At 45.6% G+C, this 26,070-nt stretch overlaps 1 protein-coding gene across 5 annotated transcripts in view; it reads right to left on the bottom strand.

Annotated features, from left to right (window-relative positions):
• LOC144601533 (catenin beta-1) overlaps positions 1 to 26,070 on the bottom strand; it is a 58,677-nt gene that overhangs the window by 19,403 nt on the left and 13,204 nt on the right. For 3 of the 5 annotated variants that reach the window (XM_078413758.1, XM_078413753.1, XM_078413764.1), the window contains exons 2-5: positions 7,095 to 7,147; positions 2,705 to 2,932; positions 1,120 to 1,373; positions 222 to 460 (exon numbers count right to left, since the gene is read on the bottom strand). In XM_078413758.1, the coding sequence (XP_078269884.1) occupies positions 222 to 460; positions 1,120 to 1,373; positions 2,705 to 2,932; positions 7,095 to 7,107 (734 nt within the window). In that variant the 5' untranslated portion in view covers positions 7,108 to 7,147. Of the gene's footprint in view, positions 1 to 221; positions 461 to 1,119; positions 1,374 to 2,704; positions 2,936 to 7,094; positions 7,148 to 26,070 lie in introns of all 5 variants that reach the window. The other 2 variants (XM_078413750.1, XM_078413749.1) reach the window with 1 other exon arrangement.

Raw genomic sequence — 26,070 nt, 5'->3', positions numbered from 1 at the left:
AAAAACCAAATGATTTCTCCTTAATGAGACACTTGGACTTTGCTCTATAAGTTCCTCCCAGGAAACAGGGCAAAGTTATACCAACACGGCACAGCTACAATACGGTTGCACCACGCGATTACAACTACCAGCGTGGGGACAAAAACACAAACACAGTTAAAACCAAACAGGGCAACACGATTGTAAATAGATGTCGGGGCTGGTGTAGGTTCAGCACGTACCCCAGCATTTTGACCAGGGCAGGGATGCCTCCAGATTTAAAGATGGCCAGCAAGCCTTCGCGGTGATGTGAGAGATTGTGCAGCGTTCCGGCAGTGCAGCGCGCGGTCTCCACATCGTTGGTGTTCTGCATGGTGCGTACGATGGCCGAGACCATCTGTGGTGAGCGCATGATGGCGTGCCGAGACGCCTCCTTCTTAGACAGCTGGTGGACCATCACGGCAGCCTTGTTTACCACAACCTGAAGCAGACAAGCAGAGGTTTTAGTAGCTGAGTACATAGTAGATCCATAACAGGAACCCCTGACACTAGTCAAGATTCTCTCTATCTCTGCCATAAAAATATCCATCCTCATCTCTCTCCTAACCCCATTCTCCTGCCTTCTCCTCGTAACCCCTGACACCCATATTGTCTATCTCTGCCTTAAATATATCCACTGACTTGGCCTCCACAGCCTTCTGTGGCAGAGTTCCACAGATTCACTACCCTCTGACTAAAGAAATTCCTCCTCAGCTCCTTCCTAGACTCTCCCACTAGTGAATCATCCTCCCCAAATCCACTAGTGGAAACATCCTCCCCAAATCCACTCTATCCAGGCCTTGCACTATTTGATTATGGGTAATTATATTCATGACAGAAATACAAAACAGCAGCAACTTTAGACTGAATTAACAATTGTTTGTTGTGATCCCCCACGTTGTCCTCAGCAAGAATGAAACACTAATTTTAAGCTGCTGACACATTTGTTTTATGGGGGACAGACGTGGAGCTGATCTACGTGATATCCGCGCACCATCTATGTATCCCGTCCCACGGACCAATCTACCACAGATTACTGGCGATGCCTTGCACTAAATGGGCAAGTGTTGTCTGCAGAAGCCCACACCAACGGCTGCCTACCTGGTCCTCGTCATTCAGTAGTTTGGTCAGCTCTGGAATGGCTCGAGTGGCCAGCTCGGCATCATCCTGATAGTTGATCAGGTTCACCACCGCATGTTTCAGCATCTGTGACGGCTCAGCCAGGCGCTGCACATTGGTGGGGTGCGCAGCATCGAACTGCGTGGTTGGGATCTGCATGCCTTCGTCCAGCGTCTCGGGGAACATGGCAGCCCGGACCCGCTGAGCTCTGGTCATGGCATACTGCCCATCGATGTCTGGAGCACAGGGCGACAGCAAACGTAGACCGTGAAACACAGCTAAACACAGCAAACGTGCACCGTGAAACACAGCAAACGTGCTCCGTGAAACACAGCAAAAACTGCAAACGTAGACCGTGAAACACAGCTAAACACAGCAAACGTGCACCATGAAACACTGCTAATCTATACCGTGAAACACAGCTAAACACAGCTAATCTATACCGTGAAACACAGCTAAACACAGCAAACGTGCACCGTGAAACACAGCTAAACACAGCAAACGTAGACCGTGAAACACAGCTAAACACAGCAAACGTGCATCGTGAAACACAGCTAAATGCTACTATCACAAACATAGATTATGAAACGAGTGAAACACAACTATCGCCACAAATGTAGACTGTGAAACACAGCTAAATACAATTATCATTGCAAACATAGACTGTGAAACAAGTGAAACACGACTATCATTGTAAACACAGACCCATGAAAGATGGCACGGTGCTGCCTCGCAGCACCAGAGACCCGGCTTCCATCCTGACTACGGGTGCTGTCTGTGTGGAGTTTTACGTTCTCCATTGCTTCAACACTTATATATACTCATTGTTACAGGGGTTTGGCCTGTATCTGCTAATGTTTACAAGAGGATAGGATATTTGACTGAAACCTGAGGTTCAAAGGATTCTTCAAAGGACTGTGACTTGTATTATAAAATTCAACAGACAGTTTTCTAATACAAAAATCCAGTTTGATTGGATACAAGCAACATTTTAGGGGACAGAAAACCGAAACACCATAGTGGCACAACAGTAGAGTTGCTGTCTTACAGCGCCAGAGACCCAGGTCCCATCCTGACTACAGCTGCTGTCTGTACAGAGTTTGTACGTTCTCCCTGTGACTGTGTGGGCTTTCTCTGGGTGCTCCGGTTTCCTCCCATACTCCAAAGACGTGCATGTTTGTAGGTCAATTGGCTTGGAATAATTGTAAATTGTCCCTAGTGTGGGTAGGATAATGTAAATGCGCGGGGATCGCTGGTCGGGGCGGATGGTGGGCTGAAGGGCCTGTTTCCACGTTGTATCTCTAAACTAAACACAACAATCATCACAAACATAGACCCGTGAAATACAACTAAACCCAAGTATCGTTAGAAAACATAGAGCCTATAAATACAGGTAAACACAACTATCACTGCAACACTGCATCGGGTGCATCATGGAGTCACCCGGCTACATGAACGCGTGGAAAATTAAACCATGGAACTTCTACAGAATTAAACTACTATTCCAATTCAGCAGAGTGCAACAGCAAGCTGACTTTGGAAGGAGATGGAAGAGCGTTTAACTCACCAGTGACTTGCTCAGGAGTGAAGGACTGGGAGAAGCCTTGCTCCCACTCATACAGCACATGGCCAGTGTCCACCTCCTCCTCCTCTGGGTTGCCCTTGCCACTGAGGGACGGGGCAGTGGTGGTAGCCCCGGAGTGAATGCCTGAATCCAGGTAGGACTGCTGCTGCCAGTGGCTGACCTGGGCTTTCCTGTCCGGCTCCAGCGCCATGTCCAGCTCCATCAAGTCAGCTGCTGCCAAGCAAGGAGAGACAGCACAGCGTTAGTCAATACATGGCCCTTACGTTACATCACAGCCAGACTACCTCCAGAAACTGTTACCAAGCTGAGAACCATTGCGTTAGTCAATACATGGTCCGTATGTTACATCACAGCCAGACTACCTCCAGAAACTGTTACCAAACTGAGAACCATTGCATTAGTCAATACATGGTCCGTATGTTACCAGGTGTACCATCTCCAGAAACTAATAGTTAGTTAATGCTAAACAACATGGCGTTAGTCAATACATGGCCCTTATGTTACATCATATCACAGCTGTACTACCTCCAGAAACTGTGTTACCGTGCTTAGAACCACTGCATTAGTCAGTACAGGGTCTGTATGTTATATCATATCACAAGCGCACCATATCCACACACTAATGTGTTATCATGCTGAGAACTGCATTAGTTAATACATGGCCCGTATACAATATCAAATCACAGCCGTTCCATATCCAGAACCGTGTGTTACAATGCTGAGAACTATATTCTGCATCCTTTACTTAACCTGTCTTACTTGTAGTTTTTATTGTATTTATGTATAGTATTATCTGATTTGGACAGCATGCAAAACAAAGCCTTTCACTGTACCTCCGTACACATAAATAAACCTAAAGCTAAAAGGACACAAAATGATGGTTTCACTTATAGCGGGTCAGGCAGCATCTGTGGAGAACATGGATAGGTGACGTTTCACAGTGCTGGAGTAACTCAGCGGGTCAGACAGCATCTGTGGAGAACATGGATAGGTGACGTTTCACAGAGTGCTGGAGTAACTCAGCGGGTCAGGCAGCATCTATGGAGAACATGGATAGGAGACGTTTCGGGTCGGGGCACTTCTGAAGAGCCAAGATGCAGGGTCCAGGTTTTGTTTACATGGAGGGTGGTGGATGCCTGGGACATGCCTCTGGAGGCAGATATGATAGAGGTGTTGAGTCTTTTGGATAAGCACATGGGTATGCAGGGAATGGAGTGATATGGATCTTGTGCAGGCAGAAGAGTTGGTCTTGGCAACATGTTTGGCACAGACATTATGGGCCGAAGGGCCTGTTCGTGTGCTGTACTGTTCCATGTTCTATGAATCTGTTTTTAATCGATATTCATCCACGGTCTAATAACTTCAACCATTTGAAATCTGAACTAGATCAATTTGAGAAGGAGAAGGTTAAATCGGAAGTGTCAGTGTTGCAGTTGAACAAAGGGGACTATGAAGGCATGAGAGAGGAGCTGGCCAAGGTCGACTGGAAAGGGATCCTAGCAGGAATGACGGTGGAACAGCAACGGCAGGAATTTCTGGGCATACTCCGGAAGACGTAGGATCATTTCATTCCAAAAAGGAAGAAAGATTCTAAGGGGAGTAGGAGGCAACCGTGGCTGACAAGGGAAGTTAGGGATGGAATAAAACTAAAAGAAAAGATGTATAACACAGCAAAGAGTAGCGGGAAGCCAGAGGATTGGGAAACTTTCATAGGACAACAGAAGGTAACAAAACGGGCATTACGGGCTGAAAAGATGAAGTACGAGGGGAAGCTGGCCAAGAATATAAAGAAGGACAGTAAAAGCCTCTTTAGATATGTTAAGAGAAAAAGAGTAGCAAAGTCAAATGTGGGTCCCTTGAAGGCAGACACGGGTGAAATTATTATGGGCAACAAGGAAATGGCAGAAGAGTTGAACAGGTACTTCGGATCTATCTTCACTAAGGAAGACACAAACAATCTCCCAGATGTACTAGAGGACAGGGGATCTAGGGGGGTAGAGGAACTGAAAGAAATTTTCATTAGGCGAAAAATAGTATTGGGTAGACTAATGGGACTGAAGGCTGATAAATCCCCAGGGCCTGATGGTCTGCATCCCAGGGTCCAATGTTCAATAGATTCAGGATCAGTTCCTGTGGATTGTTGGATAGCTAATGTTATCCCACTTTTCAAGAAAGGAGCGAGAGAGAAAACGGGGAATTACAGACCAGTTAGCCTGACATCGGTGGTGGGAAAGATGCTGGAGTCAATTATTAAAGAGGTAATAACGGTGCATTTGGATAGCAGTAAAAGGATAAGTCCAAGTCAGCATGGATTTGTGAAAGGGAAATCATGCTTGACTAATCTTCTGGAATATTTTGAGGACGTGACAAGTAAAATGGATGAAGGGGAGCCAGTGGGTGTAGTGTATCTAGACTTCCAGAAAGCCTTTGATAAGGTCCCGCACGGGAGATAGGTGACAAAATTAGAGCACATGGTATTGGGGGTAGGGTTTGGACATGGATAGAGAATTGGTTGGCAGACAGGAAGCAAAGAGTAGGAGTAAACGGGTCCTTTTCAGAATGGCAGGCAGTGGCGAGTGGAGTGCCGCAAGGCTCGGTGTTGGGGCCGCAACTGTTTACCATATATATTAATGATTTGGAAGAGGGAATTAGAAGTCACACTAGCAAGTTTGCGGATGACACAAAGCTGGGTGGCAGTGTAAACTTGAAGAGGATGTTAGGAGGTTGCAGGGTGACCTGGACAGGTTGAGTGAGTGGGCAGATGCGTGGCAGATGCAGTATAATATAGATAAATGTGAGGTTATCCACTTTGACGGCAGAAACAAGGAGGCAGATATTATCTCAATGGAGTTAGGTTAGGTAAGGGGGAGGTGCATTGAGATCTGGGTGTCCTTGTACACTAGTCACTGAAAGTTGGCGTGCAGTTACAGCAGGCAGTGAAGAAAGCTAATGGAATGTTTGCCTTCATAACAAGAGGATTTCAGTATAGGAGTAAAAAGGTTCTTCTGCAGTTATATAGGGCCCAGGTAAGACCACATCTGGAGTATTGTGTACAGTTTTGGTCTCCTAATTTGAGGAAAGACATCCTTGTAATTGAGGCAGTGCAGCGTAGGTTCACGAGATTGATCCCTGGGATGGCTGGACTGACATATGAGGAAAGATTGAAAAGACTAGGCTTGTATTCACTGAAGTTTCGAAGGATGAGAGGGGATCTTAAAGAAACATATAAAATTATAAAAGGACTGGACAAGCTAGATGCAGAAAAAATGTTCCCAATGTTGGGCGTATCCAGAACCAGGGCCCACAGTCTTAGAATAAAGGGGAGGCCATTTAAAACTGAGGTGAAAAAAAACGTTTTCACCCAGAGTTGTGAATTTGTGGAATTCTCTGCCACAGAGGGCAGTGGAAGCCAAATCACTGGATGGATTTAAGAGAGAGTTAGATAGAGCTCTAGGGGCTAGTGGAATCAAGGTCTATGGGGAGAAGGCAGGCACGGGGTATTGATTGGGGACGATCAGCAATGATCACAATGAATGGCGGTGCTGGCTCGAAGGGCCGAATGGCCTCCTCCTGCACCTATTTTCTATGTTTTTTCTATGCTTCTATTCCAAATCAAATATGATCTCTAATCACATAAATTGACATTTTAATTATAATATAAATGTAGCTGCCAAACCAGGATCAGTAGTATGTAGTAGTATCTAGTGGTGTACTACCACATCAGTAGTATGTAGTAGTGTACCAGAGCAGTAGTATGTAGCAGTGTACTACCAGATCAGTAGTATGCAGTAGCGTACCAGAGCAGTAGCATGTAGTAGTGTACCACCAGATCAGGAGTACGAGTACAAGTGAACTGCATAGAGTGCAGCAACACCTTTACCTGCAACCTGACAGTGTTCTAGCCCGGTGGGCAGCAACACCTTTACCTGCAACCTGACAGTGTTCTAGCCCGGTGGGCAGATGATCCAGCTGCAGACCAGTACCTTGGACTGAATAACGGTTCAGCAAGCAGAAACATTTAATAGAATCAAACCTCAAATTGTTTTTTAGTTGCATAACAACTAGACAGCAGTCCTGAAGAACTACCTACCTGATTGGAGAGCCTCCAATTATCTTTGATCGGAGTTTACCTTGCCCTAAACGTTATTCACGTTATTCCCTTTATCATGTATCTGTACACTGTGAACGGCTTGATTGTAACCATGTCTTTCCGCTGACGATTAGCGCGCAACAAAGGTTTTTCACTGTACCTCGGTACACGTGACAAACTAAACTAAAAATAAACTCTAACTGAACTTAAAAACTAAGGCAGACGAGATCTGGTGCACAGGACAGGGGAACTACGGGACAAGAACATAAAGATATTCCGTACCTGATGTAGTCATCTCTCCAACTTAGTTCAGCGTAGCTTTATATTTCCAATACCTGAAACACAAATGACAGCAAGATTAGATACAAGGCATAAAAATGTATTAGGTTTAGGTTTATTATTGTCACATGTACCAAGGTACTGGGATAAGCAAGCTACCCATCACATCAGATACACCGTACAACATATGGGCAAAGGGGCAGATATATATAAATGGGTCAAGAGTGTTTAGTTGGCATATGTACCAGCAATGTAACAATGACATTCAACACATGTTGCAGCCAAACAGGTCCATTAATGCAGTCACACAGATAAGTAGACAATGTTCAATTATATCAACAATAATAATCAGTAACATTACTGGTACAAACACCAAAACTATTGATACTTGGAGACCAGCCCCAATCCTTCTTCCTGCACACCCACAGGTCCACTGATGCCACTGTTCTTGGTTTAGAACACACAACACTACAGCACAGGAACAGGCCATTCGGCCCACAAGGTCTATGCCTAACATGCCGCCAAGACATCACTGATCCATCTACTTGCACAGAACCCAGAGCAAATAGGTCTACAGAGGATGCCATCGACACTGCTCTTCACACTGCACTGACCCACCTTGAACACCAGGGGAGCTATGTGAGGATGCTCTTCCTCGACTTCAGCTCTGCCTTTAACACGGTCATCCCGAGCAGACTGGTCACCAAACTTTCCGACCTTGGATTTTCCCAAACCATCTGCCAATGGATCAAGGACTTCCTGACCAACCGCCCCCAGACCGTCAAAATAGGCCCTCACCTCTCCTCCACCATTACACTGAGCACCGGCTCACCACAGGGCTGTGTGTTGAGCCCCATCCTTTACTCCCTCTACACTCACGACTGCGCCCCCACCCATCCCACCAACACCATCATCAAGTTCGCGGATGACACGACTGTGGTTGGACTCATCTCAGGAGGAGATGAGACAGCCTATAGGGATGAAATCCAAAGGCTGGCAGCATGGTGTTCAGTGAACAATCTGGTCCTGAACTCCTCCAAAACAAAGGAACTTATAATTGACTTTAGAAAAACCAGTGTAGATTACGACCCACTCTACATCAATGGGGTCTGTGTGGAAAGGGTACCCGCTTTCAGGTTCCTGGGTACGCACATCGCAGAGGATCTTACCTGGTCTACCAACACCATCACCACAGTAAAGAAGGCACAGCAGAGACTCCACTTCCTGAGGATCCTCAGGAAAACCAACCTGCAGGAGAAGCTCATGTTGTCCTTCTATCGCTGCTCCATCGAGAGTGTGCTGGCATACTGTATAACCACATGGTATGCCAGCTGCTCAGAAAAGGACAGGAAGGCCCTTCAGAGGGTCATCACGACGGCCCAGAAGATCATCGGCTGCTCACTGCCCTCCCTGGAGCACCTGTTCAGCCTACGCTGCCTCAGTAGAGCAGGCAAAATAATAAAATATCCATCCCACCCCGGCCACCGTCTGTTTGTTCATCTGCCCTCTGGTCGACGTTTCAGGTCGATCAAATCCCGAACAAACAGACTTAAGAACAGTTTTTACCCCAGGGCCATACGAGAACTGAACACTACCTTTGCACTAGGCAACACCATTAAAAAATCTTGTACTAAATATAATTGTATTTATGTATTTATTTGTTTTTGCATTTATTGCATATATGTTTGTACGCACCGTCAGGATTGGCTATTTTTTAATTTCGTTGTACTCGTTGCAATGACAATAAATGAATATTATTATTATTATTATATGCCTCTCCAAAAGTTGTTTAAATGCCACTAAGATATCTGCTTCAGCCCTCATCCCCAGCAGAGCACGCCACACTCACCACACCCTCCATTTTCCTCACCAGATCACTCTAGGAGACAATACATTGTGCAGTTTACCAGAGAGTGCAGTGCCTTGGAGTGTACCTGGACAGTAAACTGGACTGGTCCAGGAACGCTGAGGCCCTGTACAAGAAGGGACAGAGCCGCCTGTACTTTCTGAGAAGGCTCCGCTCCTTCAACATCTTTCAACATCTGCAGTGGGATGCTGCAGATGTTCTACCAGTCGGTGGTAGCCAGTGCCATCTTCGTTGCCGTGTGCTGGGGCAGCAGGGTGAAGGCTGTGGACGCCAATAAGATCAACAAGCTCATCAGGAAGGCTGGCTCTGTCCTGGGGGCGGAGTTGGATTCACGGGAGATGGTCTTGGAGTGAAGGATGCTCCTCAAACTGCAGAGCATCCTGGACAATACAGCTCACCCCCTCCATGACACACTGGTCAACCTGAGGAGCACCTTCAGCAGCAGACTGGTCCCACCAAGATGAAGCACAGAACACCACAGGAGATCCTACTTCCCTGTGGCTATCAAACTGTACAACTCCTCCCCCTTCTGTCGTGGGGTAGACTGAGACTGACCCCCCCCCCCCTCCTCCTTAATCTTTGCACACCCCCAAAACTTTACCACTTTATTTTCATGTTTCATGTTTTTATGACTGTTGGCAAAATAATTTCCCATCTGGGAGGAAATGGCAGTTAACTCAAGTGTACCATTATAGTGGTGTACAATTAGTGGAGGGAGTGGTCTTAAGACCATTAACCGTCGCCTGTCCTTTGCTCCACAGATGCTGCCTGTCCTGCTAAGTTACTCCAGCACGGTGATTAGCTGCATTCCCTATACACCACTAATTGTTGGCAATAAAAAATCCACAATCAAAACATTAAAAACAGGCAGTTGCCGTATCTCCAAGCTACCCTTCATCAATGGCAAAGTGCCAACATTCAGCACCACCACAGTTGCAGAAGTATCCAAGGCAGCACCGAGCGCGTGGCCCATAGGGCAGGAGGCCCAGCACTGCAGCATCTGGATGGGCAGCATCACCACCTTCAGTGGCCATCGAGAGAGAAAAAATCACCCAGGGAGTTATGAATTTGTGGAATTCTCTGCCCCAGAGGGCAGTGGAGGCCAATTCACTGGATGAATTTAAAAGAGGTCTAGGGGCTAGTGGAACCAAGGGATATGGGGAGAAGGCAGGCACGGGTTACTGATTGTGGATGATCAGCCATGATCACAATGAATGGCAGTGCTGGCTCAAAGGGCCAAAGGGCCGAATGGCCTCCTCTTGCACCTATTGTCTGTTTCACCTGCCGATCCCCACAGCCATATCAAGGAGAGCAGCAGAACTGCTCGGTCCACAGATTGTGTGAATGGACCGAGTAAATCTGTGACAGGTTTGTCACGTCACAACGGGCATGTGTTTCATACCTTTCCCATTGTCTCATGACTTGCCAGGAGCATAATTAAAGCATTACTCAAACAGACCTCTGCTGCGGGCACTGGGAAAGAAAACACACCCGCAAGCTTTCCCCAAGCACTTCCCAAAACTTCACTCGCAAGTAGACGGGAGTTTTGAATAGCAGAGCACGCCATCTTGTGTTAGCCTCCAAGCCATTCAGTGCCATGCTGTGGCACTGTGAGCAAATGAGGAAGAACTTGTCTCCTCCAAAATCTGTATTACACTCTCAACGTTATTCAATTTGAAATGGAAAAGACTAAAGAGGAAAGTGAAAGGTTAGAGGCATAACAAACTTTGGGGAAAGTGGGGTGATGAGATTTATGGAAAAAAACAACAAAGCAGATCCGGAAGGACTGGAGTGAACGTTAAAACCTCGGCAGTAACATGTCCAGCTCACGTAGTCGACCTCCCCGTGGTGGGCCCAGTCAACTGACCTCAGTCAGGCGAACGACAACAAACAGAGACAGCAGAAGTAGCTTCATAACTTCTGCTGCCTCAAACGCAAGAAGAACTCCAATGTATCCATCCTGGTCCCATTACTTTTGCTAGAAATATAGGTGATCTCTGCAGTGTGGCAAGTCAGATAATGCAAATTCACCCATACAAAATTCACAAATCATTGCTCAAAACTGAGATAACGAACAAAATTCAATTACTGAATATAGGTGGGGAACACAACACAAAAACCAAGCCTCATCAATATTGGGATTATCAACTCAGTGCGGCCACAAACTGTGGGAGTGATGCCAGTGTGTTATCTGGCTGGCAGTCACAGCCACATCCTAGTGTCTGAGGATCCCTGTGAACAGACGGAGTGAAACAAGTTCACGTTATAGGAGTAAAATTAGGCTATTCGGCCCATCGAGTCCACTCCGCCATTCAATCTGGCTGATCCTTGCCTCCTAATCCCATTTTCCTGCCTTCTTCCCATAACCCTTGACACCCGCTCTAATCAAGAACATGTCTATCTCTGCCTCAAACATAAGTGTAAGAGTAGGCCATTCGAGTCAGCACCGCCATTCAATATGATCATGGCTGATCACCCAGAATCAGTACCCTGTTCCTGCTTTCTCCCCATATCCCTTGGTTCCGTTAGCCCTAAGAGCTAAATCTAACTCTCTCTTGAATACATCTAGTGAATTGGCCTCCACTGCTTTCTGTGGCAGAGAATTCCAGATTCACAACTCAATGGCTGAAAAAGTTGTTCCTCATCTCAATCCTAAATAGCCTACCCCTTATTCTTTAACTGTGACCCGTAGTGCTGGATATATACTGACTTGGCTTCCACAGCTATCTGTGGCAATGAATTCCACAGATTAACTACCCTTTGACTAAAGACTCCTTTCTAAAACTCTGCCCCACTCACCAGCCAAGGCAGTTGCTGACACGTTGCATCACGAGGGGCCACCAGAGCCCTGGCCAGCTCTGACTTCACTTCCTGGACTCTTGCCTAAACCAGGCGTCGTGTCCAGGGGCCAGTGCTGGCCTCAGCTGTGTGTGCTTGCGTCATGTGGCAGAGTCTGGGGAGTGCTGAAGAGGGTTCGAGGAACACAAGTCCAGCTCTCCGAAAGTAACGTCACAGTTAGATAAGGCAAGAACTAAGAACTAGAGACCACGGGTTTAAGGCGAGACAGGGAAGATATAATAGGTATCCGAGGGGCCACTTTTTCCACATGGCAGTATATGGAACGAGCTGTCACAGAAGGTACTTGACAGGTACAATATCAATATGTAAACATTTGGACTGCTACAAACTGATAGAAACATGGATAGAAGAGATCTGGGTCAAATGCAGGTAGATGGGACCAGCTCAGATTGGGCATCCTGGATGCCATGGAGAGCTGGGCTGAAAGCCCTGTTTCCATGTGGAATGACTGTGACTTGTGTTATAACCTTCAACAGACAGTTTTCTAATACAAAAATTCAATTTGATTGGATACAAGCAACATTTTATGGGGCAGAAAATCGAAAACACTATACAACAGCACAGTGGCACAACAGTAGAGTTGCTGTCTTACAGCGCCAGAGACCCGGGTTCGATCCTGACTACCGGTGCTGTCTGTACGGAGTTTGTACGTTCTCCCCTTTGTCCAGGATCGCCGGTTTCCTCGTACACTCCAAAGATGTACAAGTTGGCAGGTTAATTAGCTTGGTATAATTGTAAATTGTCCCTTGTGTGTGTAGAGTAACGCAAGCGTGGGGATCGCTGGTCCCACTGACCGGATCTATAAACTATACCAAAGATCAGAAACAAACAAAATACTAAAAATCAGACAGCATCTGACGAAAGTGTTCTGGTTTTAAACAGGGATCCTCAACCCAAAGAAATTCACCCGTCTTTCTACAGATGCTGTGTATTTCTAACATTCTTTTTATTACTGAAAATTGATAGTAACTCATAAAATAGTTTGGCAAAACGTCAGTATTAACAGATAGCAATGAAAATGGAAACATTTCCACATCCACCAGGACAAGCACTTTCTAAGAATTTTATACGTTAGTTATTGGTTGTCAATATTATGAACCTCCTCACTTTGTTGGCAAATGTGTGTGTCTCATGATTTGTTTGCTCAGTTTCACCGTCTCATTCCTTGATAAACCATTACCAATCACCATTTGCAGTTCCGCTACAAGGGTCATTGATGTGAAACACTAACCATCCCCCTCCACAGATGCTGCCTGTCCACATTACAGACCATATTCACATTCCAACATTAAACTGTGACCAATAGGCATCACATTCTTGTTATAACCATCCAGGTGGAATATCAGAGAGGCAGGTGGGCAGCATTTGTTGAGGAAGTGCAGGAGACAAGCACTTCTACTGCTGCTTCATGCACAACAGATGACTCAGACACTCGTGCAGGGCAAGAGTTAAACTGCAACAATGGGGAGGGATATAAATATTTATTAAAAGAATCTGCTTCCGTCTGACGAGGGCAGAGGAACAAGGATGTCCTGGAGTCTCATAATTTCACACCACATTGGCACTTACTCACAGCCTGACAGGCATGCTAGATGCATATCTATCCCTGCTTAAATTCAGAAAAACAACGTCAGGACCAGGAGTGTTTAATTGTCACGTGTATCACCAATGGAACAATTAAATTCTTCCTTGCTGCAGCTTCACTGCAGTGGGTGTGGGGGAAAGTAGGGCAGTGGGAAACGGAATTTGCTGGTGTTTAGTGTGACTACAGCACGCAGGAAGGCAGTAGCCATGCAGTAGCAGCGGCTCGGCTGGCCAAACTTCCTGCCCTCTCCCTATTCCAATGCAAAGTATTTCCTCACCAATACTCAACCAACTCCAGTGTGACTGGTACAATTGTATCTGCCTCCACTAGCACCCACGGCAGAACAGGAATAGTTTCAAATTAAGAATGTGGCTCAAAATACTGTATTTCAGAACTTCACCTTTTAAACTGCTCATGTATTTTGTTACACCAGTTAAAACATAGGCAACATCCAAAAGTGTGTGGTTCCTGGCTCCTTGCCGTGCCAATCTGGCCTGATCTGTGCTCTACATACACGCACTGGTTTCCTGTTGATCCAACTGCAGTAGCACCTGGTGTAAAATCACCTACAAATCTCCCAATGATAGATGCAGTCACGGACTGCAGCCTAACTCACCCATGCCAACCAAGATGCCACATCTAAGCTCGTCCTTGGGAATCTAACAAGGATTCACAAGTAGAAAGGTTGGAGATAAAAGATTCAAAAGTAATAAGGAAGACTTGTAAACCCCAATGATCTCAGAAGCTATTTTTAATGCATCTTTTATCCAAGTCTGAAGAAACGCATCAGGCAACACAAAAGAAAAGCTCTAGAGTTATGCAGCATGGAAACAGGCCCTCCGCCCAACTTGCCCACTCCGTCCAATCATACTAGCCCCATCTGCCTGCATTTGGCCCCTATCCCTCAAAACATCCTATTTTTAATGTTGTGATAGTACCTCCCTCAGCTACCTCTTCTAGCAGATCATTCCATATACGCACCACCCTTAAACAGGTACCTATTGAATCTTTCTCCCCTCACCCTGAGCCCTGGGCTATATCCGCTGCTTCTTATACAGCAGTATGATTTTCCCCCAAAAGCCACTACATAACACTCTCGATTTCTACCACAACCGATTTGACTCAAATCAGGATGCAATACAGACACAAGATTTCCTACCACAAACCACCAGAAGCAGAGCACAAACCAACAGCTTGACACATACACGTTCAGACTAAAGCAACAAGTTCACCATCCTTTCAATTACTGCCCAAGTCAAAATCAAAGTGACACTTGCATTTCTGATGTTTCGTACTTCTAATTAACCTGGCAGTAAAATAGCATTTGTTCTTCACACTTCAGATTCCTTCCAACAAAATGGGCTGCAAGCACAAGTTCTCTCTTCTTCATCCCAACATAAGCCGACTGTCAGAGTCACTGGGACAGGATTATGTAACAGCACAGGCTGCAACTCTGGCACTAAGACTCTGCAGGTTTGCATTCTCCAGTACAATAGACAATAGGTGCAGGAGTAGGCCATTCAGCCCTTCGAGCCAGCACCGCCATTCAATGCGATCATGGCTGATCACTCTCAATCAGTACCCCGTTCCTGCCTTCTCCCCATACCCCCTCACTACGCTATCCTTAAGAGCTCTATCCAGCTCTCTCTTGAAAGCATCCAACGAACTGGCCTCCACTGCCTTCTGAGGCAGAGAATTCCACACCTTCACCACTCTCTGACTGAAAAAGTTCTTCCTCATCTCCGTTCTAAATGGCCTACCCCTTATTCTTAAACTGTGGCCCCTTGTTCTGGACTCCCCCAACATTGGGAACATGTTTCCTGCCTCTAATGTGTCCAATCCCCTACTTATATGTTTCAATAAGATCCCCCCTCATCCTTCTAAATTCCAGTGTATACAAGCCCAATCGCTCCAGCCTTTCAACATACGACAGTCCCGCCATTCCGGGAATTAACCTAGTGAACCTACGCTGCACGCCCTCCATAGCAAGAATATCCTTCCTCAAATTTGGAGACCAAAACTGCACACAGTACTCCAGGTGCGGTCTCACCAGGGCCCGGTACAACTGTAGAAGGACCTCTTTGCTCCTATACTCAACTCCTCCTGTTACGAAGGCCAACATTCCATTGGCTTTCTTCACTGCCTGCTGTACCTGCATGCTTCCTTTCATTGACTGATGCACTAGGACACCCAGATCTCGTTGAACTCCCCCTCCTCCTAACTTGACACCATTCAGATAATAATCTGCCTTTCTATTCTTACTTCCAAAGTGAATAACCTCACACTTATCTACATTAAACTGCATCTGCCATGTATCCGCCCACTCACACAACCTGTCCAAGTCACCCTGCAGCCTTATTGCATCTTCCTCACAATTCACACTACCCCCCAGCTTAGTATCATCTGCAAATGTGCAAATTTGCTAATGAAATCTGTACTAATGAACTTTTGTGATCTCAGCCAACAGCATGACTGGCAGACGGAACCGTTGGGTTATAGAGAGTTCAGTAATCCAGGGAGTGGCTGCATTTAGATTCTTCTGCTGAGGATGAAGAAGTGGTGTCAGCACCAGAGAGTCAGAGTGATACAGTGTGGAACCAGGCCCTTCGGCCCAACTCGCCCACACTGGCAAACAATGTCCCAGCTACACTTGCCTGCACTTGGTCCATAACCCTCCAAACCTGTCCTATCCATGTACCTGTCCAACTGTTTCTTAAACAGTGGAATAGTCCCAGCCTCAACGACCTCCTCTGGCAGCTTGTTCCATACAACCACCACCCTCTGAGTCAAAAAGTTACCCCTTGGATTCCTATTAAATCTTTTCGCCTTCACCTTGAACCTATGTCCTCTGGTCCTCGATTCCCCTACTCTGGGTAAAAGACTCTGTGCATCTACCCGATCTATTCATCTCATGAAGAATATTCCTATAATCTATTCCTCTCACCAGTCAGCTCACAGACTTTTACGAGGACATTGACAGGACTTGAGCTCTCGGGAGAGGTTGGGCAGGCTAGGACCTTATCTTCATTCCTTGGAGCACAGGGTGCTGAGGGGTGATCTTATAGGTGTTTAAAACCACGAAGGGAATATAGATAAGGTGAATGCACAGAATCAAGATCCAGAGAGCGTGAGAGGGGAATGATTTAATAGGAAGCCAAGAGGCAACCTTTTCATTCGGAGGATGGTGAGTATACGGAAGATTCCAACAAGGGGACATAACTTCAGAATTAAGGGACAAAAGTTTAGGGGTAACATGAGGGGTAACTTCTTTACTCAGAGGGTGGTGGCTGTATGGAATGAGCTTCCGGTGGAAGTGATGGAGGCAGGCTCGATTTTATTATTTAAGAGTAAATTGGATAGGTATATGGATGGGAGGGGATTGGAGGGTTATGGTCTGAGAGCATGTAGATGAGACTAGGTCAGAGAAAGTGGCCGGCGTGGACTGGTAGTGCCGAACGGGCCTGTTTCCGTGCTGTAATTGTTATATGGTTATATGGTTATAAATGGAACGAGCTGCCAGGAGCAGCAACTGAGGCAGATACTATTACATCATTTAAGATTGACATCTTAATGGTTGAGTTATATGGACAAACCACATGCGAATGGGACTAGTGTAGATGTTGGACAGCATGAATGAGTTGGACCAGAGGGTCTGTTTCTGTACTGCATGACTCTATGACTAGAGGGCAAACCTTCATTTTACCTTTTCCCCAGGATGGCAGATTCCCTGCCAAGGCCAATCCTGTCCTCTCCCTCACAGAAATTACAAATTCCACTTGGAATTAGCAATCAGTTTTAGGTCCTCCAAAGCTAGAAACACAACTAATGATCTAATGAAGATGAGAAGCAAGCTGAAACATGAGTGGTGACCTACCTCCCAAGCTGGAAAGGTGCTGGGATAATATCTCTCAATATTCACAAGGCCCCAATGTATTTTGTGAAACTACTCAAATGAATTTAAGCACATTTCACAATTTCCCTTCATAAAGACAACTCTTATTAGAATACCCATCCGAAATCAGCATCACAACACAATAGAAACAAACACATTTAATTTGAGATCCACAATTTTGAAAGTAACTAAACTGCAGTGAGTATCCAATTTGACATCTGATACATAAGTAATTATATTTTAAAAATCCTATTTGTTCTCACAAATCCAACATGTACTTTCCCACAAAGATAGACACAAAATGCTGGAGTAACTCAGTGGGTCAGGCAGCATCTCTGGAGAGAAGGAATGGGTGATGTTTCTTCCCACACCGAGGGAAAACAAACTAAAAACAAAAATCACCAAATGCATGATTACATTTCAAAGTAGATACTGAATTTAGTCATAAATTCCCAACTTATTAATCACACTGAGCTCTGTCACAACTGCCTTGCAGCACAAACATGGATGATATCAGCTATTATTAATCCAGGGTGTCGACCCGAAACATCACCCATTCCTTCTCTCCAGAGATGCTGCCTGACCCGCTGTGTAACTCCAGCTTTTTGTGTCTATCTCTGCTGTAAAGATAGATACAAAGTGCTGGAGTAACTCAGCGGGTCAGGCAGCATCTGTGGAGAACATGGATAGTGACGTTTCAAAGAGTGCTGGAGTAACTCAGCCGGTCAGACAGCATCTGTGGAGGAAAAAGATGAATGAGTTTTCAGGTCGGAACCCTTGATCAGACTCTGTCTGAGCTGCTGAGTTACTCCAGCACTTCATGTCGGTCGACCTTTGGTATACAGAAGCACGTGTTGTTCTTTGTTCCTACATCTTTGTTGTAAAGCTACTTTGTCCCTGGGACATTTCTCCAGGCTTGGCTGTTAAACGGTAATTGCTTTTGCATCTTCCAGTCAATTAAAGCATCAGGTTTCACCTTTAGTTTTGTGTTCGACAGCAGAAGTTTCTCCACACCCATGTGAGTCATAGCCGAGTCCAACGTACAGATTTAGTTTTGTATTCACACCGTTTGTTCCTCCCACAGCAACTAATGCTCAGCAGTCAGACAAAATTATAGTCTTCTTACACGACAAAAAGGCAGGTTCCAAAATAAACTCAAAGTATAATCAGAACAAGACGACACCACTCTGTTTGCCACATGGTCAGTCCCTGGAAGGGAATGGCCCAAGAGCTGCAAGTACAACAGTCTCAGGCACGGCTTAATGATTCATTCACTCAGATATCACGCCACTGCCAAAGCTAACATTTACTACCCCCAACTGCAATGCCACCTCACAACAGCACCAAGAGTCAGATATCAAGCATATATTTGCTTTCCTTCATGTTCCAGCATTGCAATCAGTGTGGAAAGTTGACCCCGCGAAGCCAGGCCAGTCAAGGCCGTAATCATTAATATCCACAACACAGTGCACACGCGTCAATATGGGACAGGAGCATGAGTTCCCATGGTCTCCAGTCTTAAACACTGCTCCACATTAGTGCCAACAACAGATCATTTTGAATTTTGTCTCCACAGAAATGCCAGCAGACAAACAGAAACAACATTTACTCTATTTCTTTGAAGTTCTGCTAAAGCAAATATTTGAAAACAGCAGTGTTTAGTTTAGAGATACAGCGCAGAAACTGGCCCTTCGGCCCACCAACCAGCGATCTCCGTACTAACACTATCCTACACACAATGGGAACAATTTACAATTATACCAAAGCCAAGTAACCTACAAACCTGTACATCTTTGGAATGTGGGACGAAACCGGAGCACCCGGAGAAAAAGGGCATGTGCCTCCACAACCACAAGATTAACTGTGACAGTTAAAGTGTTCGGCACCGGGAGATCAGGTTGGTTCAGGCGGGCTGTGAACCACCAAGTGTTCCGCGAAACGAGCGCCCAGTCTGCATTTGGTCTCACCGATGTACAAGAGTCCACATCTAGAACAACTGATACAGTAGATGAGGCTGGAGGAGGTGCAAGTGAACCTCTGCCTAACCCGAAAGGACTGTCAGGGTCCCTGGACAGAGTCGAGGGAGGAGGTATGGCGACAGGTGTTGCATCTTCTGCAGTTGCTGGGGAAGGTACCTGGGGAGGGGGTGGTTTGGGTGGTCAGTCCTTTTAGGTTAGGCAGAGGTTCACTTGCACCTCCTCCAACCTCATCTACTGTATCCGTTGTTCAAGATGTGGACTCCTATACATCGGCAAGACCAAACGTATGCTGGCCGATCGTTTCGCGGAACACCTTCGGTCAGCCCGCGTGAACCAACCTGATCTCCCGGTTGCTGGACACTTTAATTCTCCTTCCCATTTCTACACAAACCTTGAAGATAGATACAAAAAGCTGGAGTAACTCAGCGGGACAACTGAGCGTCTCAGGAGAGAAGGAGTGGGTGACGTTTCGGGTAGAGACCCTTCTTCGGTCCCTACACAGACCTTTCTGTCCTCGGTCCCCTCCATTGTCAGAGTGAGGCTAAATGCAAATTGGAGGAACAGCATCTCATGTTTTGCCTGCGCAGCTTACAGCCCAGTGGTATGAACATTGACTTCTCTCATTTCAGGTAGCCCCGGCATTCCCTCTCTATCCCTCCAACATCCAAGTCACACTAGCTTCTCATTTCCACCCCATAAACAGCTTACATTGGCCTGCTTCCTTTATCATCGTTACTTTTTTACATGTCTTTCATTCATTGTTCTTTATCTCTCCACATCACCGTCTATATCTCTCATTTCCCTTATCCCTAACCAGTCTGAAGAAGGGTCTCGACCCGAAACTTCACCCTTTCCTTCTCTCCAGAAATGCTGCCTCTCTTTGGTTTAAACCAGCATCTGCAGTTTCTTCTTAAACATGTACGTAATCCATACACAAAGCATTTGGTAGGCCAGAGACCAGGTTACAATCAACTTGGTGACAGAGCGTCCTGTTCTGTTGTGCTGTTGCAAATAAGAATTTCATTGTTCTGTCCGGGACATATGACAATAAAACACTCTTGAATATTCCAGTAAAAGGAAGTTATTTTGTGTAGGAAACCTGCTCTGGTAAAACAATGTGGATTAGTAACCTCAAGGTAGTGTGTGCACTTTAACTGAAGACTGCTTCTTCCAGATTAATTAGATTTAGCTTTTCCAACTTTGGAAAATTAAGTACAAATTCTTGATTGTTAGCCTAGTAGCCAGCCGAGTACCCCGAAAGTTACTTTAATTAGTATCTGGGAATGCACAGGGTTATCAGCCACGTGTTTACTCTTGATAAATGACTGCCAACTGATCTGTTGTTAAAGAAAGCCAGCTGGCAGATCCCACTCGAACACCACAACTCCCGGTTCTTGGAGCACCCACATTCCCACAAACTCCAACACAGCATTTCCCAAACGACATGCAGCACTCTCCAAAGCTGCTGTTCATTACTCCTCCACACATATGGAATTCATCTGACTAACTTCAAAGCAGCAGCAGTCTCTGTACACCTCCCTGTAACCACACTACACCAGCATTCCTTCCAATGTGCCATACTGATTGCATTTGCAGAACCACAACTTTAAAGACAGTCTTTGCTGCTATTGGCACAAGTTAAGAATTCTTTTAAATAAAGTAGGTATTGTACAAAGACCAGCTTTACAGTATTTATAAACTGCAAAGCAGGAAGCCATTATGAAAATGAACTATGAAAGCAGCCAGGATTAACTTGAAATCTGTTGGACTCCACTCACACAATGTAGACTACTTTATGGCAAACATCAAAATCTAAATCCTTAAAAATAAAGATTAAAAATTAGCAACAAGAGCAACTCTGCATTTTATTAGTTTATGAGTTACCTAATTGCTTACACAAGAAATATTATCTAGGACCGAATTCCACTTTGAAACACAATCGCTGCCATCGACAACAAAGCGTTTCCCCCCCCTCCTCCCCCCCAACCCACCCAATGACAGAAATGTGGTCAAAATGCCAGCATGCAAGTGAGCCGTTTCTCTGGCCACACAGAAGCCCATTCAGCAGGATCGTTAGCACATGCCCGCCAGGGCTGCTCCAGTAAGCACAAGCTTATGGAATCCATGGGAAAGGGACAAATTGGATGCAAACTTTACATCTGTTCCCTGGGCTAGAGGGTCTGAGCGAAAGAGAGAGGTTGAGTAGGCTGGGACTCTGTTCCTTGAAGCGCAGGAGGATGAGGGGTGATTTTATAGAGGTGTATAAAATCATGAGAGGAAGGGCATTCTTGCTATTGAGGGCGCAGCGTAGGTTCACCAGGTTAATTCCAAGGATGGTGGGACTGACATATGATGAAAGAATGGGTCGACTGGGCTTGTATACACTGGAATTTAGAAGGATGAGAGGGATCCTATAGAAACATATAAAATCATTAAGAGGATTGGGCAGGCTCGATGCAGGAAAAATGTTCCTGATGTTGGGAGAGTCCAGATCCAGGGGTCACAGTTTAAGAATAAGGGGTAGGCCATTTAGGACTGAGATGAGGAAAATCCCTTGCACCCAGAGAGTTGTAGATCTGTGGAATTCCCTGCCAGTGGAGGCCAATTCACTGGAAGTTTTCAAGAGGGAGGTAGATTTAGCTCTTAGGGCTAAGGGAATCAAGAAATATGGGGAAAAAGCCAGAACAGGGTACTGATTTTAGATGATCAGCAATGATCATATTGAATGGCGGTGCTGGCTCGAAGGGCCAAATGGCCTACTCCTGAACCTACTTTCTGTTTCTATCTCTTGCCCAGAATAAGTGAATTGAGGACCAGAGGACAAAGTGAAGGGGGAAAGATTAATAGGAATCCGAGGGGTAACTTTTTCCACACTAAGGGTGGTGGGTGTACGGAACGAGCTGCCAGAGGAGGTAGTTGGCAACATTTAAGAAACAGCCAGACAGGTACATGGATAGGACAGGTTTGGAGGGATATGGGCCAAACAAAGGTGTGTGGGACGAGTATGGGCAGAAGGGCCTGTTTCGGTGCTGTATGACTCCATCTGGCCTGGAAGCAAAGGATGGGCACATCCTATCTATGTTGCTGGGGGGGGGGGGGGGGGGGGGGGGCTGTGACCAGTGGTGTGTTGCGTGATCAGTGCTGACTCTACAGTTGTTCCCCACCTCTACTATCCTGTGGATGGGAATGGGGTTGGATGGTTAGGGTTGCAGATGCCAAACTGGTAGGATAGTAGACAGTTAAGGCGGTGGATCACAACAGTGGCCGCGGTTTGGAAGATGGATGTTAACTTGGACAAAGGAAAAGGATTATTAAATATGCAACCATTTTTATGAAACGGGTATTTTGAAAATCCCGGTTGAAAAGCCGCCCAGGACTTAGGAAGGAGATTTTCTCCTGTTAGAAAGATGAGTAGAGATTTCTTTAGTCAGAGGATGGTGAATCTGTGGAATTCTTTGCCACAGAAGGCAAAGTCAGTGGATTTTTTAAGGCAGAGATAGATAGATTTTTGATTAGTACGTGTGTCAGAGGTTATGGGGAGAAAGCAGGAGAATTGGGTTAGGAGGGAGAGATAGATTAGCCATGATTGAGTGGCATAGATGATGGGCCAAATGGCCTAATTCTACTCCTATCCCTTATGAGGCTTCTTTCCTTTTATTAGGTGAGGCACAGAGCAAATGAGCTGGGTTTATGCCAAAACAAGAACTAATACAGCCCCAGTCACGACCTTACAGGAAAATAGTGTGGTGCAGAAATTATCAAAGCAGCCATTATTTCAGCCGCAAGGTTTTATAGATTCATACGCAGCACAGAAACAGCTCTATGCCCCAATGAGTCCATGCCAACCAAGCTGCCTTCCTCAGCTACTTCCATTGCCTGATCTGCCGACATCCCTAACTTTCCTACCCACAAACCAGTCCAAAATATTTAAACAAACTAACTGTACCCACTTATACCAGCAGCTCATTCCGTGTACCTACCACTCTCCGTGTGACGGTCTTTCATGGCCATTTTTAAATCTTTTCCCTCACCTCCAACCATGCTCTCTAGCTTTAGACTATCTACCCAATCAATGCCCCTCAATGTTACAAACTATTAGGTGACCTCTCAGCCTCCTGCACTCCAGTGAAAACAATCCCAGCAGATCCACTCAAGATCGCCAGTCAAGACAACATCCAATATTTTGTAGAACTATAAGTTGATGTCCCAACTCTATACTTGAGAGTCAAGGGTATTTTATTGTCAAATGCCCAAAAGTAACTTCTTAAATTACATGGGATCTATCTAGATTTTTCAAAAAGAAGAGATTCCCCAGGAGATAGGTCTCGGTGGGCCGAAGGGCCTGTTTTCACACTGTATCTCTAAACTAAACTAAAGGTTAAAGCAAAGATAGACACAAAAAGCTAGAGTAACTCAGCAGGACAGGCAGCACTTCAGGAGAGAAGGAATGGGTGATGTTTCGGGTCGAGACCCTTCTTCAGACTGGTTAGGGATAAGGGAAAAGAGAGATATCGACTAGACAGTGACGTGGAGAAATAAAGAACAATGAATGAAAGATATGCAAAGAAGTAACGATGATAAAGGAAACAGGCCATTGTAAGCTGTTAGTAGGGTGCTAATGCGACTTGGATGTTGGAGGGAGAGAGGGAATGCCGGGGCTACCGGAAATGAGAGAAGTCAATGTTCATACCAATGGGCTGTAAGCTGCCCAAGTGAAATATGAGATGCAGTTCCTCCAATTTGCGTTTAGTCTCACTCTGACAATGGAGGAGACCGAGGACAGCTGACGAGGTGAAAGCAGCTGGTTAAATTCCTGAGAAACTCACCTCCAGGGTTTCGGGCCCAGCAGCAAATGGCAGAATTAGGTTGGGCATCTCTCTCTCACCAGCAAAGAAACATGCCTGCGTCATTCACTTTATGCAATCTTCGGCAAAATATTCAGGGGTATTACATCATCAGCAAATACAGTGAAAATGGGTCAATATTTTCAAAACAGCTCCAAGAAGATTCACATTAAAACATTTCACATAGCCACTGTATTTTAGCAACTACACATTACATCTTGCAATGTTGGCACTTGCCAGCCTGCAGCTTAATGAAAGTAAACTGGAATGGGTATAAAGCAAGATATGACTAGTCTGGATACCAGCTCCACTCCAGTCCTTCAAGAGGATCCATTGAAGTGCACTGCAGGGCCACGTTAATACCGGCCATTTTACCCCACCAGTTTGGCCAAGCAGTCTGCACGTTTCATAGCCTGCCCTACGCCGCAGAAACAGGCCATTCAACCCTACCCTACACCACAGAAACAGGCCATTCAACACTATCCCTACACCACAGAAACAGGCCATTCAACCCTATCCCTACACCACAGAAACAGGCCATTCAACCCTACTCTACACCTCCATACCAACTCCTCTCAACACCTTTGATCCAGTTGCCTCTTAACTGCCTCTATTTGTTTCAATTGCCTATTCTACCCAGCTCCATATTTTCAGAGAAAACCGATTTGACCAAATTCCCTCAGATGTAGTGTATTCAGCCAGAAATTGTGGTATTGCACACGAATAGAAACATCTTCATGCTCATCAATCACCTGCTTCAGTATCTAGCATCTCCATCACGAAAAGGTATGTGAAGAGGAAAAAAATAGTTAAGACAAATGTGGGTCCCTTGAAGACAGAAGCAGGTGAATTTATTATGGGGAACAAGGAAATGCAGACGAGTTGAACAGGTCTTCATTAAGGAAGACACAAACAATCTCCCAGATGTTCTAGTGGCCAGAGATCCTAGGGTGACAGAGGAACTGAAGGAAATCCACATTAGGCAGGAAATGGTGTTGGGTAGACTGATGGGTCAAAAAGCTGATAAATCCCCAGGGCCTAATGGTCTGCATCCCAGGGTACTTAAAGAAGTGGCTCTAGAAATCGTGGACACATTGGTGATCATTTTCCAATGTTCTATAGATTCAGGATCAGTTCCTGTGGATTGGAGGGTAGCTAATGTTATCCCACTTTTTAAGAAAGGAGGGAGAGAGAAAATGGGAAATTATAGACCAGTTAGCCTGACATCAGTGGTGGGGAAGATGCTGGAGTCAATTATAAAAGTAGAAATTGTGGAACATTTGGATAGCAGTAACAGGATCGTTCCGAGCCAGCATGGATTTACGAAGGGGAAATAATGTTTGGGAAGTACAAAGAGATCTCTGGGTGTCCTTGTTCATCAGTCACTGAAAGTAAGCATGCAGGTACAGCAGGCAGTGAAGAAAGCTAATAGCCTGTTGGCCTTCATGACAAGAGGAGTTGAGTATAGGAGCAAAGATGTCCTTCTGCATTTGTACGGGGCCCTAGAGTACTGTGTGCAGTTTTGGTCTCCAAATTTGAGGAAGGACATTCTTGCTATTGAGGGAGTGCAGCATAGGTTCTCTAGGTTAATTCCCGGAATGGCTGAACTGTCGTATGTTGAAAGGCTGGAGCGACTGGGCTTGTATACACTGGAATTTAGAAGGATGAGAGGGGATCTTATTGAAACATATAAGATTATTAAGGGATTGGACACGCTAGAGGCAGGAAACATGTTCCCAATGTTGGGGGGAGTCTAGAACCAGGGGCCACATTTTAAGAATAAGGGGTAGGCCATTTAGAACGGAGACAAGGAAAAACTTTTTCACTCAGAGAGTTGTAAATCTGTAGAATTCTCTACCTCAGAAGGCAGTGGAGGCCGATTCTCTGGATGCTTTCAAGAGAGTTAGATAGAGCTCCTAATGATAGTGGAGTCAGCGGGTATGGGGTGAGGGC

The sequence above is a fragment of the Rhinoraja longicauda genome, chromosome 2, assembly GCF_053455715.1.
Source record: "Rhinoraja longicauda isolate Sanriku21f chromosome 2, sRhiLon1.1, whole genome shotgun sequence".
Taxonomy (NCBI): Eukaryota; Metazoa; Chordata; class Chondrichthyes; order Rajiformes; family Arhynchobatidae; genus Rhinoraja; species Rhinoraja longicauda.
Note: the sequence above shows the minus strand (reverse complement) of the source record. Positions and strands in the feature narration are given on the sequence as shown.